The 14,792-nt window shown below is 38.9% G+C and overlaps 1 protein-coding gene across 1 annotated transcript in view; it reads right to left on the bottom strand.

Moving 5' to 3' along the window:
* The window catches only part of POC1B (POC1 centriolar protein B), a 95,082-nt gene that overhangs the window by 2,640 nt on the left and 77,650 nt on the right, over positions 1-14,792 (bottom strand). Inside the window, exon 11 of the mRNA XM_031939890.1 lies at positions 2,413-2,637. Within this exon, the coding sequence (XP_031795750.1) occupies positions 2,413-2,637 (225 nt within the window). The remainder of the gene's footprint in view (positions 1-2,412; positions 2,638-14,792) is intronic.

Below are 14,792 nucleotides of genomic sequence, written 5' to 3' on the forward strand. Positions count from 1 at the left end.
AAAATGGTGGATTTGAGGAACTGGCAGGTTCCAACAAGCAGGCAACTTAAGGTCTAGGATTTAATTCACACCAATATGAATTTTCCATTTTATAATCCACATTTCTAAATCACTGACATTTAAAAGTTCCTTCTAAGACTCTCAAGAGTTTTAAGATCAGGGAAGCTTGCTATACACAACTTGCCATTATAAAAAATGTAAATAACTGAATTTTAATTGATTCCCAATTCAAAAACAGTTACAAACCACCCAGGTCTGAGTTAGCCAGGAAGCCATGAGTCATCTGAAACAAAGTGTTTCAGAATGTATTTATTCAGGAGGAGGAGGGCCCAGTGAAGCATGGACTTGCTGAAAAAATAAGCTGGGTGAGGATTCAGCTCTTGCAACCCTCCCTACTCTGACTCTTCCTCATCAACCAAGTCCCCCACCCCCACAACTTGAGGCTTAGTTTCAAAAAATTAGGAAGAGGTCGAGTTGACTTAGAGGTTGTGGTCCAGACGGTGACAAAGTGGGAAAGAGGAGGAATCATCCCTCACCCCAAGGAGCGGCACTGGGGAAGACGAGGAAGGGAAAAGCCACTAGATAACAAGAGGAAGTTGGGGGCCAGGAGGGAAGTGAGCATCAAACCTCAAGCCGACTGAGAGGCTTTTGCCAGGAAATGGCCTCTGGGAGGGGGAAATGCCCTGTGGCTTTATGGAAGTCTGGCCACAGAGATGATGAGCATGGGATTCGGATGTTGTGACACAGAGCAAACCTATGCTGGTGGACAACCAGCTATTCTCTAGCCTCCTGGGCTCCGCCAGGCCCACAGAACCCACATAGGACTCCACAAAGAAAACCCTCAGGAGGTAGAAGGGCTGGAATTCCAGAGAGTAGGACACTTCCCCTGCCAAGATCAGGGGACCCCACTTGCTCTTCACTTGAGAGTCTCAGAGAGCTGGTGATAGGATCTGTCCAGGGTCTGATGCCCAGATGGGCCAAGGTAGGACTGCAACCCAGACTTAGTGATCCTGAGCACAATTTTCAAAAGCATGATTCTATGGGTGCATTTGCTGAAGGCTTTATCCTTCCTGCATCTAGGAATCCTACAAAAAGGTGAGGGACAATGTGATATTGGGGATTTTGGAATCAGGAAGACCTAGATTTAAGTTTCCCCTCTAACATAGACGTGATAGTGTGACCCTGGGCAAGGCATTTGACATCTTCCTGTTCCAGCCCACTCTCTGAGACTCAAAATTGTCAAGCAGTGTTCTAATGTACATCAGAGGGATTTTCTTCCTCAGAATCTATAGGTTACATCCAAAGAATTAAAACCAAAAAAGTCAAGGGGATAAGGAGAAGAGAAAATGTGGAAGGGGAGTGAGTGTTTAAGATATTTGAGGTATATGCTGAAGTAGCTACAGAAATGAGCATGACATTAGCATAATGTATTTTAAACAGAAACCATAATTAATCATAGACAGTTATTTTTCTAAGTTCGCAAGACGTAAAAGCTTGCTGTCACAACCTTGCATACAAAAACAATGAGCTAATAGGAAAACACTGCAAACAAAAGTCCCTGAATCAAAAATCGATGCTCTTAGGAACAAGACCAAATATATGGCACAATATTCTATTTCTTTGCTTAAGGGTCTGTGCTGCTCCCTTCTGGTCACAGGACACCAAAGAAATCCTTATCTGCATTGTTCTTATTAGCTTAGCAGTACAGTGATTCTCCTATTTAACAAGCATTTATCTAGTGCCTACTGTGTGCAAGGGATTTAAAGTGAGGGGCCCTGAGGATGCTGGGGGAGGAAGAAGAGCGTTGTGAGGTTTTAGGGACTACTTAAGAAAAAAGCGTTCTCCTGCTGCTCCTTGTTTGGAACAGACTGAAAACAGGCCTCAAATGAGCAGAAGAAAGAATGTGCCCTGGACATGAGTGTGAGAGGGTAGAAGGATGGGCCGTAGGGTTCACGTACCTACGCAGGTCTGACTGGAGTAGGTAGTGAGAAGGGGCAGAGATGGAGAGTGAGACGCTTGGAATATGCCCCAAGGACCATACTCCCCAACAAGTGCAGGTGCTTTGTAAGAGAAAAGAGACCCGAGCAGGTCTGAAAGGAGAATGAAAGAGTCAGCAAGGAGGAGAAACTAGAGATTCATGGAAGGAAAGGAGGGGGAAAAGGCTGTGAGCCTTGGGGGAAGAATCAGCCCTGGGCTAAGATAAGAAACGCTGACTCCCTAAAGAGAAGGAAGAGGAGAATGGGGGAGCCCTAGCTCCCTGGCAGATCTCTGAACAGGGGAACTTTTTATTGCAGAGCAGAACTAGAGCAGAACTTTGCTTTGGTTCTGGTGAGTCTGGACCCCGGCTCTTTTTTAGGCCTGGTCTGGCTGATGACCGCCCCACAAGCGTTCTGTCAATCTGTGCCTGCTCACCTGGGTTAAGACGTTCAGCTGTTCCATGATGTGTTCCAAGGCATCAGTCACAGCCAATGGGATGCTCTTCTGGCCCTCAGCAGTAGTGAAAGGGCTGTCTCCCTTGTCTTCCGGTTTCTTCTCCAGGCTTACTGTGGAGCTTGCCGTTGAAGAAGGGGCTAATGCAGGATTCAGGAAGTGGGGGCTGCTATCATCAGGAGGAGTTTCATTAGCAGCCAGGATTCCCTTTGGCATAACAGGAAAGAAAGAAAGATTCATAATGTCCAAAATCTTCAGGAACTTCTTACATGTAAACTTAATTAATAAAAGATTTTAAGTTCCTATCTACTGTAGATATAAAATACCAATCAAATTACCTTCACCGCCAGGGAATTGTGGGAATGACAATTATAAGAAAAGGGACAACAATTCCAGGCTTACTGAGGAAATTCAATCAGCCATGACATTTTTAACATAAACTTCACCTTGACTGCATTTGTCTGAGGAAATTCAATGTTTTGCTATTAAAAAGAGTAGGTTAAATCCAGTTTAGTTCTGATTTTTAAAAGGAAGGTAACTCTCATACATTTTTAAAAAATCTTCATAAAAAATGGATTTCTGATTATGACTTCTCTTCTTGAATACTCCTAAAAAGAGGTGTCTGGTACTCTGCCTATAGGACTTGAACCCAGGATTTCTAGACTCAAAGGCTAGTCAGCCCACCTAAGTAGTGTATTTTTGCCTAACAGACTATATTGATTCCAATAATCCAGAGAAGTGGATGTACCTGAGAAACTCAATCAACTGAGGGCTATACCTTAAAAACTCAATTAACTCCACCTCCAACATACAATATCTCTTGAAGCATGTCTGATAACAGTCAAAGTGAATTTAAAACACATTCACAGAAAGGGCTTTTCTAGCCAGTAATAAATACTTCAATTAGAAGCAAAGTTTTAAATCTTCCTACGAACCTAACTCTTTCACCTTAATCCAATATGGCCAAGATAAGTTAAAAAATTTCTTGAAAAAATTGGGAAGCAAAACAATGGTCCCAACAGGCTATGGATGAACAATATAATTAAAGCCTTTTGGACACTCTGCTTCTATTACTTAAACCACATAAAAACTCCAAGCATTTTAAGATTGAAAATTTCATTCTCTAAGCTTGGAAAACTGAGAATTTTCTTAAATAAAAGGATTTGGTCACAATGGATATTTAGTTATAGAGGTGATGGCAAGGAATTCAATAATAAGCAAGGAAATAAACATAAATGCATCTCTAATAAATGGTAATATGAGAAGGTATGAAGGGATAAGAGATACACATGCAAGATGACAAACTGTATCCCATGAGTACAGGATGCATTGATCTCCCCCCGTGCATGTTGAGGCTTCTGGGAGATAAGTAAGAATGTGAAGGGATGAGTGAGTCAAAAAAATCCCACACCAATCCTTATAGGATAAAAAATCCCTACACATTCTTGAGTTTTCTGATCATGATTATTCAGTATTATCACTTTTTTTTTTTTTTTTTTTTTTTTGCTGAGGCAATTGGGATTAAGTGACTTGTCACACAGGTAGAAAGATTTGAACTCAGGTCCTCTTGACTTTAGGGCTGGTGCTCTATCCACTACGCCAGCCAGCCAGCTGCCCCTGTATTATCACTTTTTAAAAGTGTGAGGGGGATGGATTTTATGGCTCATGTGATCATATATGATCAGCCCCAAAGCAATGGAGAGGTGCATGGTGGGTGGAGCAAATTATAAACAAGGAACCTTGAAGAGAGGTGATATAAACAATGTCATTCTCTTCTATCCAGCGAGCTGCCGAGTCTTGTTGATCCTACTTCCACAACCTCCCACATCTGCCCACAAATTCTGGCCCCTGCCACAAGCCCCTCACCTCTCCTATCTGTCTTTCAGAGCTGCCAGATTGTCACTCTCCTGGATTGTTCTTTATTATTACCTCCAGTATAAAAAGGAAACGTTTATATTGAGAGCCTTTCTCTATCTGCTTTCAATCCCTCTTTCCCGATGAATTTTTGACTCCTTATCCCACTTTCTGTTTTCCAGCCAACTGATCTCTTTAAGTTGCTTGTCATTCTCTTCCACCACTTTAACTTGACTTAGCACCCTCTCCCTCCTTACCTCCACACTATGAGAATCCCTAGCTCTCTTCAATCCTCTGCTCAATTGCCAACATGGCCTTTCCCCGATTCCTCCAGTCATTACTCCTCTTCCAATTTTGTGTTATATTTTATATTTACTTACTGTAAGTTTGTTGTTTGTCCCTAATAATTCTTAAGTTCCTCTAAGGCAGGGAGCATTTTGCTTTTGAGGCCTCAGGGTCTAGCATAGTGGCTGACACAGAGTAAGCGCTCAAAAGTTTGTTGCTGTTAAAGAATGTTATCAAAGAAATGTACCAATGGAAAAAAAAATAGTTGACTGGTCACCAGTCACAATTGAAGGATAAGGAATGGACAGCTTAGGTATCTGACATTATTTGTACACTGACAAGATAAAGCAAAGGCGGCCCCAGTGTGTTGGGTGGATTTCTTAGGGCAAATGGAAGGACTTGGCTCCAAGTTACTGGGATTGGGCATCATGGATGGATTGTGACTGGAGCATTACAGATCTGAATATGGGTAAAGAAGGTTATCTGACTGTGGGCCATCTTCCTATAAGACTCAGAACATATATGTGCACACACATGTGCACGTACATATACATATAACCTCACTTCAAAACAAAAGAGCAGAGTCAGTCAAGGAAGAAGAAGCAGGGCTACTCAAACTCAAGTTGTCAAAGGAAGGAAAATAACGCAAGGAACGTAGGTAAATAAAGAGCTTTCATCTCTCTTTTCTAATGGAACCAGATTTTGAAACTAGTAAGAATATGGCTATAGCCCCTATGTCAACATGGACCCAACAAAAATACAAGCAATTCCTATATGCAGATCAACTGTGGGGCTATACAAAGATCAGGATCGTAGAGGATTTGCCATCATACAACCTGAGGCCTAGTGAAAAGTTATGATACATGCATAAGTAACAATAACACACAAAAACACAAAAAATACAACTGGAGAAGAGATTAGAGTAAGAATTATCAACTGGAAGATTATTCACTTATATACATGAATTTAAAAGGAGGAAAAAGTACTGGACAGCCTAACAAAAAGCAAACACATTTAAAAAAATTTTTTTCAGAAGTATCAGAGCTAAAATTTGGAAAGGTGTTTCCCCAATTTGAATGTTGTTCCTGCAGAGTACAAAAGAATGGAAGAAGACTGAGAAAGTTCCTTTGTACAAAAAAGAAAAAAAACTCAATACAAAAAAAAATTAGAAAAATTATGATACACTAGCAAGTGAGGCTGCATATTCTCTCTTTCTTTCTTTTTTAAAAATAGCCTTTTACAGGGCAACTAGATGGTACAGTAGATAGAGTACCAGCCCTGAAGTCAGGAGGACTTGAGTTCAAATCTAATCTTAGACACTTAATATTTCCTAACTGCGAGATCCTGGGCAAGTCACTTAACCCCAATTGCCTCGGGGGGAAAAAGGCTTTTATTTTTAAAACACATGCAAAAATAGTCTTCAACATTTATCCCTGTAAAACCCCATGTTCCAAGTCTCTCTCTCTCTCTCTCTCTCTCTCCTTCCCCTAGACAGCAAACAATGTAACATGGGTTAAATGTGCAATTCTTGCACATATTTCCACATTTATCTGCATATTTTTTCCCCTTCAGAGGTTCTTAATCTTTTCTGTATCTTTGTAATTTTGGCAGTTTGGTGAAATTTGGACTCAGAATAATGCATAAAATGAAATAATAGGATTATAAAAGAAACTAGTTATATGGAAAGTTATTTATCTATTTGTATGCATATATATAAACATATGTGTGTGCATACATATGTATGTGTGTATATATATGTATATAAATATATATTTTTATGCCCTTACATATAAAAATATTTTAACATTTAATAATTTAATTTCATAATTATTTTCTAACCTTCTTTATATAAGACACAATAGGGGTATCAATTAAAAAGTTGAACTGGAATGATATTCTAGTCCTTGCCCTCTAAAAGTTTACATTTTGGCAGAAGAGATAAAACAAGCAAACAAAATTAGGATTATAAGGAAGAAAACATAAAGACAAGGTATAAACACAGTCTAGTGCATTCAGAGGAAAGAGAGATTGCTTCAAGTCCAGTTGATTTTCTCTTTCCATCTCTTGCTTCCTAGCTGCTGGAGTCGGATTTGAAGTTCAGCAGGGGAGCTCTTGGTATGCAAGGAAGAGAGCAAGAAAGTCAGTCAGCTTTAAGCTCTCCCTTTGCCAACAGTTCCCAGCGCCAGGAAAGCAGCAGCCATCTCCCTTTGGTCAATCAATCAATGAACACTTATTAGCCTAGCAAGTACCAGACACATCAGGGATACAAATGCAACGAATGAGTATTCCCTCTTCTCAAGCAGTTTGCATTTGAACAGGGGAGAGCACAAGGTCATATCTAAGTATATAAATGTCAAATATAAAGACAGTAAGTTAACAAAATTACCAGGTGGTGACATACAGGCTAGTTAGGGAGAGCATTAGCAGTGGATGGGATCAGGGGAAGCTCAGCCTTTAGAAGGGGAAGTTTGAGCTGCATTTTGAAGGAAGACAGGGGACTAGAGGTAAAAGTGAGGAGGATTTACATGGTGGGCATGGAGACAAGAGCTGGCAGACTGCATATGAGGTATGATCAGTGAACAAACATCTACTCTGTTGGAGGTGCTGCTCTAGGTATTACAGAGACATGAATGAAATAATGTGAATTTGGCTAGACTGCCAAGTATAGCAGGGTAAGTGATAGATGAGGTTGGAAAGTTAGGCTGGAGTTAGGTCATGAAGAACTTTAAAAGCAAAACTGAAAAGTTTAGATTTGACCCAGGAGGTGATAGGGAGCCCCTGCAATAAGAGAATGACCCAGTTAGAGCTACATTTAAGAGAAATTAGTTTGGCACAGAACAAATAGACAAGTAGCCAATTCCACTGTTATCAGACTATTTGTGAAATGCACGATTACAATGGGCAGCTAGGGATGCCATTGTGCACCAAGCACCAGGCCTGGAGTCAGGAAGATTCATCTCCCTGAGTCCAAATGTGGCCTTAGATTGCTACTAGCTGAGTGATCCTGAGCAAGTCACTTCATTCTGTTTGCCTCCGTTTCCTCATTTGTAAAATGAGCTGGAGAAGGAAATGGCAAGCCATTGTCAGTGTCTTTGCCAAAAAACCCAAATGGGGTCAATAAGTGTTGGATATGACTGAAATGGCTGAACAACAAACAATTATAACTAGACTACTCTCCTGAATAAAAACAAAACAAAACAAAACAACAAAATAAAACAAAACAAATCCAGTGTAAAATTGGAATTGTAAAATTCCAGTGTAACACTTGGAACAGGAACTGGCAACTGAATGCTTCTGAGCTGATAAGCATTTGCTATCAGACTAGTATCCAGGCTGACCTTTTAGTTCATCTGGGAATCCCAGGACGGTGGGAATGGCTTGTTTTCAGCAGTGACTCATAGTTCTGCTGAACTGCTGGATCTTTTCCTAAATTTCTAATTCTTTCCTGAGGTCAGAAATCAGTGGTTAGTTGAAGCTAACCTGAATAAGCTAGGGAAAGGGGAAAGCACTACAGAATGGCTCCCACGGCCTTCCTGGGAATGGATCACCTAATTGGCTCACAATTTCCATTTCAGACTTTTAACAAGATGATGGTATGCTTATATATGCTTACCGAATGCAGTCTTTATATTGTACAGAATCAAGAGAAAATTAATAAATTATGTTTGGTTCATTTACATAAATTTGAGAAAGACATTTTATTTTTATTCTTTGTTTTTATATTTTGCCCAGGAAGCAATGGCCTCTTTTTAAAATAGCCCTCAGGGTCTGGGAATAAGGTTAGCTATTTGTCTTTGCTTCCTTACCCTCAAAACCCTTGTGAAATCATATTATTTTTGTGGGGGTGGGGAAGAGGCCAGAATACTTGGACTCTCCAGAAATCCTGCCTCCTAGCATATCTGGGTGATTAATTCATTCCTCTCCAAAATTGCTCCTGGGATCACAAATCCATTGAAGGCCTTTATCTTTGTCATAATCTCTTGAGTCTCATTAATTCTGAATACATAGCTGGGCAGGGAATACCAGACCCAATAAATGACCCAAGTCTACATACATATTTTCTCCTACTTTCTATTTTTTACATAGTTTAGTAGAAGACAGATAGCTAATTCCTTAAGGGGAAGATCTGAGTTTTTCACGTACCACCCCCTTTTCCTCTGTTACCCTTCTCCCCAAGTGGGTTATTGATAAAGGACTGGGCAACTAGGTGGTACAGTAGATAGAGTGCTGGGCCTGGAGTCAGGAAGATTTTTCTTTTGGAGTTCAAATCTGGTATCAGACGGTGTGACACTGGGCGAGTCACTCTACTCTGTTTGCCTCAGTTTACTCATCAATGAGCTGGAGAAAGAAATGGCAAACCATTCTGATAAGAAACCCCAAATGGGGTCATAAAGAGTTGGACATGACTGAAAATGACTAACACCAGCAACAAAATGATAAAGAATGAAATAATTTTATCAGGGTAAAAGAATTCCCACACTTATTAAGTCTTATTAAATCAATACTAGTACCAGAGGCTATAGAGGAACAATGGGAAAGGACGCATTTACTTCCTTCTATTTCTACTGTAGTTCACAACCAATAAAGAGTAAAGTGGATAGAGAGAAAAGGCTCCTATTTAAGATTATCCCTGATGATGAAAAAAAAGGAGGTAGGAAATAATCCTAGAGGTCACCTTCATGCAATTGGTATTAGATCAAAATGTATGATTGACAGTTAAATATTATTATTTTGACAATTATACTCTGAGATTTGTATTATAAATATGTAATCTCATCACATTTGTGATCAAAGAAAACAAAATAAAAATGTTAAAGGCTCTCAAAAAATAATTCATAGATTTGGAAAGTGAGTCATTATTTTCTGGATTTTGCAAACTGACAAACTTTCTCTGGTGTTTTAGAACTGGATTCTTATTTCTCAAAAAAAAAAAAAAAAGAGATGATGGGTTGGATGGACTTCACATAATGATAGTCAGGGAAAACAGGACTGCTTGAATGCTTGAGAAAATCTAAGATGAACTTGTCTGGAAAAGGAAAGGAAGGGTAAGCATTGTTCATAAGATAACCACAAACATACCATATCATAGAAATATAATAGGACAGAAACCACAGAAATAGATTTAGAGCTAGAAGGGATCTGAGAGGTCATTTAGACCAATCCCCTCATTTTACAGATGAAAACACTGAAGACCAAAGAGGTTAAGTATCTTATTCAAGACCATATTTGTAGCAGAGCCAAAATTCTAACTTAGGGCCTCAAAATCTAAGCACATTATTCTTTCTACTAAAATGTGGCTCTTGGAGAACATAGTCTGTCTCACTTTTCTATTTTTATTTTTAGGACTTAGATAACTGCCTAGAATATAAACCATCCAGCAAAAAGCATTTAAGACCTGACTATGGGATGAAAATTGTGCTAAGTCCTAGGGTTACAAAGCAAAAACAAAGCAAAAAGGAAAAAAAAAAAAAAAGCAGTTCTTGATTTCAAGGAGATTATATTCTAAAGGAGACTGCATTTTTTTAGGTTAAATGTGTGCAATTTTTCTAAACATATTCCCATATTTATCATGCTGAGCAAAAAAAAAAAAGAAAAGAAAAAACACAAACCAAAAACCCAAAACAAATCAAAAGGGAAAATAAAAAACATGAGAAAGGGAAAAAAGCAACAACATCATCAATAAAATACATAGCCTCATATGTCTCACAGAAGTGAAAAAGCCAATGAAAATATATAAAATGAACTAGCAATATTAATATAAAGAGGCACATATCATATGTATCATTTGAGATTTGATGGTATGAAACTGAATGTGGCTTTAGAAAGGCATACTTTACTTAAAAAATCAATCAGTGCAAATCAAAAAACCTTGAGTTTTCCCTATTCTGAAAACTGGCAAAGAGGATAAAGAATGGGAACAGTTAATGCTGGAAGGATTGTGTGGATATAAGCACATTACTGCACTGTTGATGGAGCTGTGAATCATTACAACCATTTTGAAGGGCATCTTGGAATGATGTAAATAAAGAGATTAAATCCACAGCCTTTGAACCACAGACTTCATTCATTACTGGGCTTTTCCTCCAAGAAAACCATGATAAGAAGAAAGTCCTATTACACAATAAAGATCTTATAGTAGCACTTCCTGTGATAGAATTCAAAACAAAGTAGACGCCCATCGATAGGGAGAATGGTATGTGAATGTCATGTGATATTACTGCACTCTAAGAAATGATGTATGTGATGAATACAGAGAAGTATGAAAAGATCTCCAAGAACTGATACAGAGTGAAGTAGACAGAGCCAATGAATACAAAGAGTTGAATATGTATGAAAAGAATAAGTACACAGGGGAAAAAATGAATTCCACAAAAATGGTAAAGAAAAAACAAATAGAATTTTGAGATACTCCCCAAATGCCTCCTTCATGGAGGTGGGAAGCCCACATCTACTGAATAATGTATGCATTTTTAGAACTTTTTGAATGTATTGATTGCTGACTTTTTCTCTTCTATTTCTTTAAAAAATATTATTGTATGTGGTTCTTTTAGAGATGGATGGTTCTCTTAAAGATGGAAGGGGAGGGATATTGGGGGAAACCATCATGTTAAAAGCCATACATCAATAAAAACTTACTTTAAAAATTAAGCAAGCAAAGAGCTTTATTAAGCACTATGTGTCAGGAAATGTGATAAGCCTTGAAGATCTCAAGACAAAAGTGAAAATTACTGCCTTCAAGGAGATTATATATTACCATAGGGGAGATATAGCATGGGCACAAATGATTAAAAAAAATTACATATACAAAGCAAATGCAATGTAATTTTGGGAAGGACTGTATCACCTGAGTGACCTGGAAAGGCTTCATGATAGCCCTTGATCTGAATCTTGAAGGAAGAGAGGTATTCCAAGAGGTAGAAATGAGGAAGGAGGACATTCCAAGCAAGGGCAATTAGCCAGTGGGAAGGTGAGGACATAGGAAGTGAGACACTATATACTGGTAATGGTGATTGGACACTATGGCTAGACTTTGGGGTAAAAGAAGGGGAATAACATGCAAGGAGATTGGAGAGTTAGGAAGGGTCAAAGTATGGAGAAATTTGGATATTAGAATTTATAATTGGCACTAGAGGCACTAGGGTTAGAATTTATTGAGTAGGGAGATGACATAGTCAGACATGTATTTGAGGAAAGTAACTTTGATGGCTGTGTGGTGGATGGATTTAAGTAGGAAGTTACTTGGGACTCGGGACCAAATAGGAAATTACTGCAATGGTCCAGACAAGAGGTGACAAGGTCCTGAGCAAAAAGTTCAGTGATTCCCACGGCATCCAGGGCTACCTCCAATCATCCTGATCTATATCTTGCCACTGGACCCAAATAGTTCCAGAGGAAAAATTAAGGCTGGTGACTTTGCACAGCTCTCCTTCACTTAAACTCAATTTACTTGCAAGTTATGGCATCAACTCCTTGATGTCAAGGTTATCTTCCAAAATGAAAGATGAACAATAAAAATAAGGTTGTGTTAGTAGTGAAGATACAATGCATTCAAGAGATAATGTAAAAATAGAAATAAAAAGATCATAAGGACAATGAGAGAAAAGAATCAGGGATGATACTGAGGTTGCAAGCCTAAGTCACTGGAAGGATAGTGGGCTTTGGAGTCTGGGGAGATAATAAGTGAGGATGCCTCTAGGATATTAAGTTTGAAATGTCTGAAATAATTGGTGATTTGGGACTGGAGCTCAGAAGAGACTAGGGCTGTATGTACAGATCTGGGTAGTGTGCCCACAGGGAGTAACTGCATCCATTGGAAGAAGTTACTGAGACAGAATCTATGGAGAAAAGAGAAGAGGGAGCAGACAAACATTTACAGTTGTTGAGCATGATATGGCTGATGAATCAATGAGAGAGGCTGAGAAGGAATAGACAGGTAAGTGAGGAGACAAACCAGGAGAGAGAAGGCAGAGAAACCCAAAGGAGAGAGTATGCAGGAGGAAAGAAGGATGTTAAAAGCAGCAATTAACAAAATCACTGAACTTCAGTGACATCAGCTGTAGTTGAATGATAAAGTTTTGTTTTGTTTTAAGATATAGGATATGTGTGATATAGGTGATATTTAGCAATAATGGTGGGATCTTTGTTGTTCAATCATTTTCCAGTTGTGCTCAACTCTTTGTGACCCTATTGTAGAATGGATTTCCTTCTCCAGCTCATTTTTCAGATAAGGACCTGAGGCAAATAGGAGAAATGATTTGTTCAGAGTCACACAGCTACTAAGTATCTAAGGTAAGATCTGAACTTGGGAAGATGAATTTTCCTGATTCTAGACCCAGGGCTCTACCCAGTGCGTCCTAGCTGGAATCTGGTAAGGATTTTTTTAAAATAATAGTGGAGACTTAGGCTTGTTTGTACAGAACGGGAAGGCAGCCAAGAGATAGGGAGAGATTGAAGATTAGTAAATGAGGGGGTATCACAGAAGGGACAATTTGCCAGAGAAGACAAGAGGAGATGGAAACAAGAGAAAATAAATAAAGATAGAAAGAAAAAAGGGACGTGATATAAAAATTATCAGGAGAGGTGAATTCCAAAATAATGTGCTGGACATACTAAGGCTTATTGGTTTTAAAGACATGTTGGGTCAAGAAAAGGCTCGAAGAAGGTATAGGTGTACTGTCTGAACTGGTGGGCTGCTGATAATGAAGAATGGTGAGAAAGGTGAACTGTGGATTTTCCATTGTCATTATTGATAGTGGTATTAGTAATAAAACATCCTTCATATCACATTTAATGGAGTTCAGAGAAAAATGATCCTGGGAAAAGTGAAACTCCTGTTATTGTTCTTTTCTACTAATTATTTTATGGCTTATTGTACAGGTAGATAAAATAACTGCTTTGTCAAAGAAAAAAGAGAATTAGGATTCAAGCTCAATATTTTCGCTAGTCCTGCTACCTCATTTTTCTATCACCTATAATGGAGTTCAGATCAAAGTAGTCTAAGGACCCCACTCTTATTCTTTTCTATTTAATGTTCTGTGTACTTGGAAGGAAGGAAATAAGCACTGATTAGGCATTTGCTATGTGTCAGGCACTTTGATAAATGCTTTACAAGGATAATCTCACTTGGTCCTCATACAACTTCTTGAGAGGTAAGTGCTGTTATCATGCCCATTTAGAGTTGAGGAAACTAGGCAGACAATGATTATGGGCAGTAAGTCAATGATATTTATTTAGCACCTACTATGTGGCAGGCACTGTGCTGAGCACTGGGTCGGATCACTCAGCTATTAAGTAGCAAGGCCAAATTTGACCTCCAGTTTTCCTGACTTTAAGCCCAGCATTTTGGCCATTTTGGTCTTATTATCTAATATTCACTTTGCTTCTTTCTTCCTTTATAAGCAAAGTCATCTTAGGCTTGAGAGAATAGAAGAGATTGCTTTTTGCGGGAGGGCACAGATAAGCAAAGAGCCAGACAGAAGGCATGGAGTTGCCATTAGTAAAAACAAAAACAAAAACAAAAACAAAAAACTAGCTCCCAGAGGGCTATGGGTGGAGGTGGATGTCCAGTCTTTCATTCACTGTCAATGATTTCTGAACAATTAGAATTTGTCAAGATGTCACATGACTGGATGAGAGTAAATATCCCACTTTTCAAAAGAAAGGGAAGAGGATCTGCAAACATCAGACTGGTGAGCTTAATTTCTAGTCCTGGAAAAATACTAGAACAATATGTAAAGAGATGGTGGTTTGAGAACACGTAGGAAGTGAGTGATCCCTAAACACCAGCATAACTTTGTGCTGAGGATGGGTCATGGCAGATTAATCTCATTTCCTTTTCTCATAGGGTATGGGAAGGGAATGTGCATTTATTAAGTACCTACTATATTCCAGTCACTGTGCTAAACCTTTACAAATGTTATCTTATTTGATCTTTACAAGAACTGGGGGAAGCAGGTACACAGGGAGACTCAATTGATAGGTCAGAGGAATGCTACTGTGGCAGGTGGGTGGTACAAGAAGTAGCATTCAGGACCTGGATCTAGACCTCTGGAAGACGAATTCTACTGCAAACATTTCCCAGATGTGTGATCCTAGATAAGTGAACTCTAAAAGCATTTGTTTTCTCATTAACAAAATGGATATACTTTAATAGCACCCAACTCAAAGGGTTTGAGGATTGAGGGAGATAAAAGAAGTGCTTTGTAAACATTAAAACACTATAT

Source organism: Sarcophilus harrisii, chromosome 5, assembly GCF_902635505.1.
Source record: "Sarcophilus harrisii chromosome 5, mSarHar1.11, whole genome shotgun sequence".
Classification (NCBI taxonomy): domain Eukaryota; kingdom Metazoa; phylum Chordata; class Mammalia; order Dasyuromorphia; family Dasyuridae; genus Sarcophilus; species Sarcophilus harrisii.